This window comes from Osmerus mordax, chromosome 17, assembly GCF_038355195.1.
Source record: "Osmerus mordax isolate fOsmMor3 chromosome 17, fOsmMor3.pri, whole genome shotgun sequence".
In the NCBI taxonomy this organism is placed as follows: domain Eukaryota; kingdom Metazoa; phylum Chordata; class Actinopteri; order Osmeriformes; family Osmeridae; genus Osmerus; species Osmerus mordax.
Genome location: NC_090066.1, coordinates 1,400,168 through 1,410,561, shown reverse-complemented (window position 1 = coordinate 1,410,561; position 10,394 = coordinate 1,400,168). Strand labels below are relative to the sequence as shown.

The 10,394-nt window shown below is 44.0% G+C and overlaps 1 protein-coding gene across 1 annotated transcript in view; it reads left to right on the top strand.

Annotated features, from left to right (window-relative positions):
- Nucleotides 1-8,829: 8,829 nt before the first annotated feature.
- Nucleotides 8,830-10,394, top strand: part of pcloa (piccolo presynaptic cytomatrix protein a) — a 48,654-nt gene continuing 47,089 nt past the window's right edge. Inside the window, exon 1 of the mRNA XM_067254939.1 lies at nucleotides 8,830-9,038. Within this exon, the coding sequence (XP_067111040.1) occupies nucleotides 8,830-9,038 (209 nt within the window). The remainder of the gene's footprint in view (nucleotides 9,039-10,394) is intronic.

The window sequence follows — 10,394 nt, the reverse complement described above, 5'->3', positions numbered from 1 at the left end:
TAAAAAAAAAAAAACAGCAACAATAGCCTATGTTCCAAGCGACAGCATCTAGCTTCATTTTCCAAAGGAAAAACATTGTGCATGTCGTAGTTGTTCAATGTTCATGGTTTTCAATAAGCTATTTCATGCCGGGTCTTTTACTATGTACTTTTAGGTTATTTTCAAATGTTTAAAAGTCCTATCTAAAAATGTATACGTTTAGTTTTTATTTTCTATTTGATTTTTCTCTCCCTGCAAATCGTTGCATACATTTCGCGGCAAAAAAAAGACGGAAAAAGAAAAGTAAAAAAAAATAGATAACTCCCTTTTGTTTCAATCCATTTCTGTTTTAAGTTATTGTTTATTTGTCTTTTTTCATGGAGTCTTAGGTTTTGTGAATACTCTTAAAAACCAACTGTCAATCGTGTACAGATATACAAAACAGCTAGTCATTGTGTATGTATATATACAACAAGAACGTCACTTGATTATTTATTGCTCATTGTTTTGTGAAAGGGTTGCATTTATTTTTGATAATACGGTATTACGACTCATCAATAATCAATAAATAATCGCAACACAATAACGAAAAGTAATCTAGACGGACCAACGGGGTTAGTTCTACGGCCAGTGCGGAGGAATCACTTTTTGACGGTATACGTGTATTGACAGTAGCCTACTATTGGAGAGTTGTGTAATATAGCCTACAGCATCCTTGCCTGGCGAAAGAGTCCTGACAATGATAAGCACAAGTTTCATTTTGGTATTTTGTAAAATTTCTTGTCTCTTTGCCTTTTTGTAAAGGGTGAGTTTTTCTTTGTTTGTTTCTTTCAGATTCATTTAAATATTTTGATCAGTCATTCATTCGATATTCATGTATGTAAGATAAACACCCCGACCCGATAAACATTAGCTGTGAATTTCTATGTTAAGAAATACTACGGAAAAACTATGAAACTCGTGTGAGGAGAAGCAACACAGAATTGTAACTGCATGTGAATGCTAGCTAAGTGCATCTTTTCTATCGTCTTTGTGTGCGAGGTCAAGTTCCCTACGAGCAAGGTGTGAAAAATCATTTTTTTGCCAAATCAACGATGCCAGCTCTCACAAATAAATCTGCCCTAGACCTTTTCATACTCCGCGATATCCCCTTAGTATACCGAGTGAAACAGCTAGTGGTTGCAATGCAATACAAGACAGCAGGGAGTTGTGGAGTTTAGTTTTTCGTAGAATCTTAGTTTCCCGCGGTATCTCCCTCTTTGGTCTCTCCTGTCGTGAGTTCAGGTGGACTGAGAACGAAGAACTACTGCTGTGACAAGGTTCTTTCTGGCATGCGTTCGGTTGTCTAAATAAACACTTACCGTAAAACCTAAACTTGTTGTTATTTCTCTCTGCAGTGTTTCTTCTGAGGTTTGGTGTTCGTTCATGCTAGGCCACCAGCACTCAAGTCTCCCCAGCTAACTGGACCCGCGAAATGTTGGCTTACAAATATAAATGTAAGACTAATTTATTATATGTATAGGTAATTAACTACTGTGTAGGTATTACGGTGTTTTCCAGATAGCAGTATTCTTAATTTGTAGTTTACACATGCCATGCACCATTGGCGGTGGAAAAAATATTTGCCACCTCAATCTCGCTATGCTAAAATACATTATTAGTAGGCTACATTTTATTAAATCATATTAAAATAATATTATTTTTATCATTAGAACTACAATGTTATATTATTTAATGGTGGTAATATTTTCCCGCGCCTGCTCCATGCCACACCACAAATACCTCCTGCCACCTCTTTGCCACCCCAGGTGAAAATGTCTAAATCCGCCCATGTCATGAACACATTTTCGTTAAGTTATACATCCTAAGAGCCAGATGTCAGTTGGGACTAATCCACTAGAGGGTGCTCTACCATAAACCTGCTTTTTGGGTGAAGTGCATCACGATGAAGAGCTCTGTAGAAGGCTTTGGGAGAGGGCACAGGAAATCTAAGCCTCAGTCATGAAAACGGCACAATCACGTTTCCTTGCAAGTTTCACTAACGTGAATTCACCAGCCCGGTTACCATGGCTACTGCTCCTGGAGCACACTAGTCTAGTGAACTGTTCTGTATTACAGTATTATTCGTAGTTCTGTATTATTACAAGTGACACTTTCATTACTAGAAGTACAAGTACTTCTATGTTATTACAAGTAGCAAATATTAGTCTGAAACAGTGTGTCAGGCATAATTCCTACAATATTACAGTGAATTTGAACATGTTCTTGTCTTTTTATCTTTTCCATCCTAAAAACCCAAACTATGAAAATAGGTTGTGGGCATGAAGTGAAAGGTATTTTTCATACACTATACTACACTCCTGGCAAATAGCATACTAATGTGCATAATATATTTGCATATTAATCATGCAAAATGCCATGCCAGTTGGTGGACTGTTATGCTGTGTGTGTGCGTGTGTGTGTGTGTGTGTGTGAGTGAGAGAGAGAGAGCTCATCACACAAAACACAAGCTTTGATGACAAGAATGAAAGTGGCGTTACCATGGCAAAGCGGCATCTATGATTCACATCTCCCTCCGACATGGTGTCGTTCTATTAACTGAAATCTTACAAACAAATATGAAAATAAACAATACAAAGTAATTACTTTGGCACACTAGGATTATACGCGTCTGTGAGCTTGCCTGCCAAAGTCTTTTACGAAAACTGTTTCACAAGGCAAACTACCTCCAAAACTAAACAATCTAAAGCGAAGTGTTTACTGGTCTATTTAAATTATGGTCAAATAGTAGTTCTTGCTATGGCCACTAGATGGGGGTGTTGTCAAAATAGACCACAAGGAACCCTGAGTGAACCTGTGTGTGTTTGGATCGTGCCTGTACCTCCTTAAGATGAGTCATCTAACGATATTTAAAATATATTCCTTCCTTCCCACGCCAACCCACTATAGGACCGCTCGTCTCCTTGACGTGTGTCATCGATCCATCTGTCCTCGAGTGCCTGTGAGTACGTCTGTGAAGGTGTGCACTTCGGATGGGGTGTGTGTGTGACGTATAAAGGTGTGTGTGTGTGTGAAGCCTCTGGGATGGCTCGCTGATGGTGTGTGTGTGCGTGTGTGTGTGTGTGTACTCACGTCTCTGAATGGGATTTTCAGATGCTCTGATTCACTCCTCGCCCAGTAGCGGACCCAACGTATTTGGGGAAATCTCGAGTGTGTGTGTGTGTGTTGGAGGAACACAGATTCAGGTCATCTGATAAATGCCAGCCTGGGCTGATGAGAACACAACAGCCACTTTCTTCTTCTACTGTTTCTATTTCTTATCGTCCACTCCTTTCTTCTTCTGCTGTTTCTCTCTCTCTTATCGTCCACTCCTTTCTTCTTCTGCTGTTTCTCTCTCTCTCTTATCGTCCACTCCTTTCTTCTTCTACTTTTACACACCCAACAGGTTGTTTCTCTCTCTACATATTTAGCTAACTCCTTCTGTCCACTCTCTTACTTTCTCATGGTCTGGTTATCACCACTTCTTTTCTCTCTTCTTCAACATCACACACGCTCTGTCTCACATACACACACACACCAGGGCTTTGATTAGGTGGTGTGTGAGGCTTCCAGGTCTTCAGTCATGTGATTCAGACCCCCTCGGTGAACTGGAGCAGGGGTCCCTCGAAACCATGGCAACACCTGAGCCGTGAGGGGGCTTATGTCGACCCGTGAAGGAGACTCTGGTGGCCATTTTGTGTGCCAATTTAAATCTACAGGGGGTCCAGTTGAAAAGCCCAGTTGACGTTCTTTCAATCAAGACCTGGCCCCCATCGAGCCAGCACTATGAGCACTGGGAACACTGTACTCCTGCCTGTCTTGAAAAGAAAAGTTACTGCTTCAATTCCACCAACAGATCACAGAGCCTTAACTGTACCTCATCAATAACTACAAACACACACACACAGCTTCTGTTTAGACACGAACCAACTCACAAGCACCCAGTCACCGACCCACACACGCTGACATCCACTCACGCCTTATAACCTCACTGAGGAGGCGATCGAGAATCTCTCTGGTCGCTCTCCCTAGTGGAACACAGTGACAGAGTGTGGGGGAGGGTGGTACAAGGAAGGGCCCAGAGTGTGGGAATGTTGGAAGGGTTGTTTGGGATGACAGGGACCAGATGGAGAACAGACTGAACCGTTCTGGCGTTACAGCGGGATTACCTGAGCCGTCACACACGTGGGGATACAACAGCACAGCACTTTGATGAATTTCTGTCGTTTCGTGTTAAACCTGGATTACCTGGCTTGAAGAATGGTTATATGTCTTGTGTGTGTGTGTCTGTGTACAAGTATTTGAGTGAGTGTGTGTCCTTCGCTGTCGCTGGTGTGTGTCAAGCCCTAGCTAATCACGTCGGCCTCTGCCTCCCGTCTAATCTGCCCCTGTGCGGACCTCATTACGATGACATCACCTCCTGTGACGCACCTCCTTGACAACAGGTGTTGCTAAGGATTCGCTGCTGGTGGGAGGGCGCACAGAAGGAGGGAAAACCCTCACCGTTCTGTTCCATCGCTCGCTCGCTCTCTCTCTCTTTCCCCCTCTCTCTCTTTCCCCCTCCCTCTCTCTCTCTCTCTTTCCCTCTCTCTCTCTCGCTCCACCCGCTGTCTTCCTGACTTTCTCTGCATCTCTCCTTCTTTTACCATTCCACACGTTCTGTCTTTTCTTACTATCTCTCTTTCTCGCTATCTCTATCTCCCTCACTCTTCCTCTCTCTCTTTCACTCTTCTCTTCCTCTCTCTCTTCTTCTCTCTTTCTTTCTCTCTTTCTCTCTCTCTTTCTCTCTCTCTCTCTCTCTCTCTCTCTCTCTCTCTCTCTCTCTCCCTGATAATCAACAGTAAAAAGACAGGTTCCCACAGTCAATACTAAAGGAGACAGGATCACCACAATGTAAATGATGAGCTGTAGGGTGTAAACCAAGACTCAATGCAGTGACCTGCAAATCCTCTTATGAGCGAGAGGACTCTCAGTGCTCACCTTCCCCAAGATGACCTTCACCTCAGCTCCTCACGCCAGATCTAGGAACAAACACCACAGACGTACTTCTCGGATCAACTAAGCATCTCCAAATCCCATCTTTAGCCATTACGGAGAAAACCTTTAAACTGACCTAAGATCAGTGTCTGGAGAGATTTTGACACTTTATCAAACCTCCTTAAAGTAGTTTGGCAGTACAGTATGATGTCTGTGTTCGACAGTAGCTTACGCAACTCCTGGTGTGTCTCGTACCAAATTGAGTCTTTGAGTCAGCCTGCTTTGATTCCGTCTGACAGGAGTATCGTAAGGATTCTCCCGGAGGAGGAGGAGGAGGAGCAGGAGGAGGAGGAGGAGGAGCAGGAGGAGGAGGAGGAGATGTGGTGTGTGACCGGGAGATATGCTGCACATCTGATCTGCGAGAACAGATCGTTTTGAGCATTGGTGCCCGTCTATGTCCTCTGCATCAGTCCAAAACACCCTCATCCTCCGCTCGATCTGTCTGCTACTAACATTTGGTCTACTGACTGATATCCCGCAAAATCTAAATAATCTGTTATAACTCCTTCTCAGGAACAGCAACCTGTATTTTTGTTTACCCAGGGATAATTGAGCGTTTATTTTATAAAGTGGATTTCTTTGTGGGTTTACCTCACATTGCCTCATTGTTTTGGTAATATGTGAAGGTTGTTACGGTAACTCAACTACAGTACACCGTAGGCAAGTGGGCTGGGTTAGTGTTGAGGACAGATTACTGTACTCACGTGTGTGATCGGCCAATCTGGGAGAGAAAAGAGGATTAGGGGGCGTATTGTGAGTTGTGTGTGTGTGTGTTACTCATGTCTGTGCATGTGTGTGTCAGAGAGAAAGAGAGAGAAAGACTGATAGACAAAAGAGAGAGAGAGAGAGAGATGGCACACAGTCAAACCCAAACAGAGAGTGAGAGAACCAGAGTGTGATGAAGACTGTCCCTTTAAGAATATTGATAGACCAGTGCCTCTGCTGGTCAGTGTTCAGGAGAAATTGGCGTTAAGGGTGGAATTAGACGCGTGCAGGATGCTAATAGGGATGGAGGGGATAAGGACTAATGTACCACAAATTAAACATCGCTCACAGGACCGTATTCCTTGAGCTACCAATACACGCAGACACACACACACAGCAGACCGCACAGGATACACACTCAGAGTCTGTCCAAGGTGGAAGAAAAGGTAAGTAACTTTTTGTTTCTTGTGCGTCGCTCGTTCGAATACAACTCAACGTGAACTCGGCATGAAACAGGGTTTCGAGGGAAGGATTCAGAGCTGTGTGGTTTTACAGAGAGAATTGTAAAAAGAAAATGTCTAGAGAAAGACTAGACTTGTTCATTTATTCTGTTTTCATTTGCCAGATATTACTGTGAGGCTTCGAGTCTCCTCGGCGTGTGTTTTGTGACTGGTGACTTCCCAAGACTACTGTGGTTTACCTGCAAGAGATATCTCTAGCAAGGCCTCTTCCATATTTTAACCTGCTCAGGTGTGTATTCAAATTTAATGACCAGAACACAGTGAGTGTGATCCTGTTACTGGATTCAGTTACATACTGCCTTAGCTGAGGGACACAGTCAACACACGTACACACAAACACACACACACTACTGTACACACACAGACACACACAGTCAACACACACGTACATACTGTTCACACATACACACATACAATGAACACACACAGACACACTGTCAACACACACACGTACTCTACACACACACATTAACACATGCACACAGATAGCACACACAGGTTGGGAGACAATGGACAACATAAACAGAAGGCTTCATGTACAATACACAATGCACAAGCACTGTTTGTTCAGGGTAGAGCAAACACAAGAAGGCCTGGCCAGATAGTAAGGCCACAGTTGATGTTTTCGGGAGGGCTACATTGTACATTGATCTGACTGTCAAGTTAGACTTGATGTGTGTTGTGTTAAATATAGCAACCTGTTGTGTTGTATTTTTCATGGTGATTTCAGTTCCTTTAGTCCATTGTCTCAACTGACCTACTGTGTGGTGTGTGTGTGTTCAGTGGATGTGTGATTGTGTGAAGTACCATGCATACTGTATATAAATGACAGTGATGCACGTGTGTGTGTTTGTGTTTGTTTGTGTGGGCATGCAAACAGATCCATCTAGTGTGTTTGTGTATGTGTGTTTAAACCAGCGTGTGTGGTGTGTGTTTGTGCAGCACTTGTGGGCAGTTTCCGCTCCAGAGAGTAGAACTCATGCGGGCAAGGCTCAGGGCTCACGTCCTGTGTGGCAAGGACAAGTGTGCCATCCATCACCTGAGACAGCACCCAGAACACACTGCCTCCTAGTGGCAGGTAGGAGAGAGGCACTGCGGGGAGGAGGGGGCAAGGAGAGAATGAAGGGAGTAAGGCGAGAGTGATGGATGTAGAAATACAAAGGAGGAGGAGGGAGATAGTGAGGAAGGAGAAAGGAGGGGAGTGGAGGAAGGAGGGGGTCAGGACATCCACGACCCTCACATTTTCAACGTGACAGAATCAGAATTCGGTTTATTCGCCATGTATGTTATACAAACACGGAATTTACTGTGGCAGGGAGGTGCAAAACACTAAACATATACGAATCTTAAATTAACTAAAAGTACAAAAGTTTAACTATTTCTAAGAACAGCGTACTGTAGCTCCTCCCAACACGTCGCAGTCTCTCCAGACACCAGCGTCAGCGCCAACACAGCCGCAGAACAGCAGCGTCTCCGTGAGTGCCGTGACTCCCTCGCTCCTGTCAGGGGCACCTCTCCTCCGCTTCCACCCAGGGAGGGAGGGCCCGGGGCTGGGTAAGCAGAGGACATGTCCGGCCCGGAGCTCCATAAACCGTGAATAAGCACTGGCCTGTCACAACGTACCACGTCCTGATGATGAGAAGCCACAGTGAATGCTTGGACACCATTTAACATCCCAGCTAGTGATTTAGACAGGCTTAGCTCTCCTGTAGCCTGAATAAGAGATGTCCTTAGCTGAGGAGGAAGCAGGGCAGGATTGATTCTGTTTGTTTACTCAACAAGGTGTCTGGATGGTGTATATTGTGAGGGTTTTCATAAATGTTGTTCCTAAACTCTTTAGGTTGTGGGTCGTGAGTTTGGTCTTGCACAGAGCACCACTTTACTGTACTGAAGCTTTTGTTAGATTCATACAGCACAGCACTGTACCATCTCAATATTATTTTGACCTTCAAAACACTAGACTGTAGGCTGTATTCCCGGATGCCTGTTTAATTTAGCCTGGTTGAGTGTATCTGGGAGTGTGTGTGTTTGTTTGTGTGTCTGTGTGTGTATGTGTATGGTCTTTATATCATATCCCACCCAGTCTTACGGCGAAAACGCGACCCACAGAGGCCCATCCCTGTACGCAAAATCAACATAACATCTGAGGTCACGATACTTTTTATTAGCCTACAGGAGGTAACAGTTCCTAGACCGGTATGACACGACCGGTTAAGTAGCTGTTATTTAACGATTGTCCCCTTTAAATACATTTTTCCTTCGGTGATGTCTCCGGATCACCTGTCAAATGCGGAACATGCGCGTTGGTGAGAGCAGGGAGACGAGGTGGTATAGTAGAACCGAGACCCGCACAGGAATCATCGTCCCCTCTGTAGCAAATATGCAAACATCACTGACACGACATACCGTTGTAGAAGAGGGTGTTGAGCTCGAGACATAATTTGGGATGCCTCGAGAAGCCGAGGAATCCCATTTCCACAGCAACCGTTGGAGCTAAAAACGCAGAGCGTCGCGTACCGAATCTAACGGGGGGCGGGAGGGGTCGATCATGGGGAACGAAGCGAGCCTCGAAGGAGGCGAAGGGGCGCTTGCTGGATTACCGGAGGGTCTCGCACCGGACGGGAAGGGAGGCTTCATCCGGATCCCCAGTGGGGTACAGGCGGATCTCAGCCAACTCAGCGAGGATGACAGGAAACAACTCGCCGCCGCTATGTCAAGGACGCAAGCCAGGAAGCCAGGAGGCGCTCCGGCTCGAAGGCAGGGCTTTTTACAATAATTAATTTTGCGTCTTTAAAATGTCCTCTCCCCAACAGAGTATTCAGTTGTGTCTCTTTGTGGGTGTTTCTGACGTGTTTTGATCAGATAACTGCAGGTTGATAGCAGCATCAGAAGAGTGTAGGTTCACACCCATTCACATAAGATAGGATACCATTCTCTCCCCTTCCCGGATACATTATTGCAAGTGGTAAAATTTGACATTGGGTTGTAATTGGAAACATCTGTAAAAGCGTTTACATCGTGGTTGGTAGTTTTTTCCCTCCATCACGTAGTGTTAATCATTTGTAAAATGAGCGCATCCACCTGATACAAAGCTGCATAGCCTACTGTGTCACCATTAGGCTGAATGCTCATAACATACTGCTGCTTGTCTAATGCCATTGATCACACATAATATGTCATATTCCTTTATGTAGTCGTCAAATTACTGCTTTACTTGTCTAAAAATAGCTTTATCAATCAATTTAGGGCTGCTCTTTAAGATCTGGGAAGACACTAGTGTTTGTGTGAAAGAATCGAAATGCCTGCTGGGTAAAATTCCTCTTACAAGCGCGAGCTGGATTTTTTTTTCCCGCGGACGACGCTCTTTCACCCAAACAAATAGCCTATTTCCGCATGTTCATATTTATATCGCTAATTACCTTGGCAATGTTTGAAAAATTTTCGTATTCGCACCGTTTACAGAGCTTGTTTTGCTTGACAGTTTTTACGAATGGTTGGTTACGAAAACGCTCGGTTGAGTGAAAAGAATCATGTCCTGGTTCTAAAATATCCCACTATGTGTTTGATTCTGGTATATGCATCCTTATTAAATTACAGGGCATTAGCAATCAATACAATTGAACATAAGGATAAGGATAGGCTACTAATTGCCTCCAGTGGTGAAAAACGTTATTTTGATAAATCTGGACTGGGGGGAGGGGACATGATAAATATTAATATGTCTATATTTAGAACTGCAAGCGCAAATGTCATCAGTCATTGATTTCCTTCCCATTGTCTTCAATGAACGTTTTGAATTTCATCTTCGTAATGAAAGATATTGAGAATCTTGAGATAGCTCAGAATTAGTTTAAACGATGAGAAGCGCACGAAGGAGATGTACAGTAGTCGCTGGCCTTGGTTCTGAAAGCAAGCAAGCAGCATTCGCGCCCCCTGAAGCGGATGCGTAATCTGCGTAAAAGAAGGAGGGAAATTTTATGTTTAATGTTATCATTTCATCAACAGTCTTCCGTTTTTCTGGAATAGTTATTGACTTGTTATTAAACGAGGAGAGAAGCCTTCAATGCATCGCAGCTTCCCATTACGAGATACTCTTCCAACTCGACCCCTTTT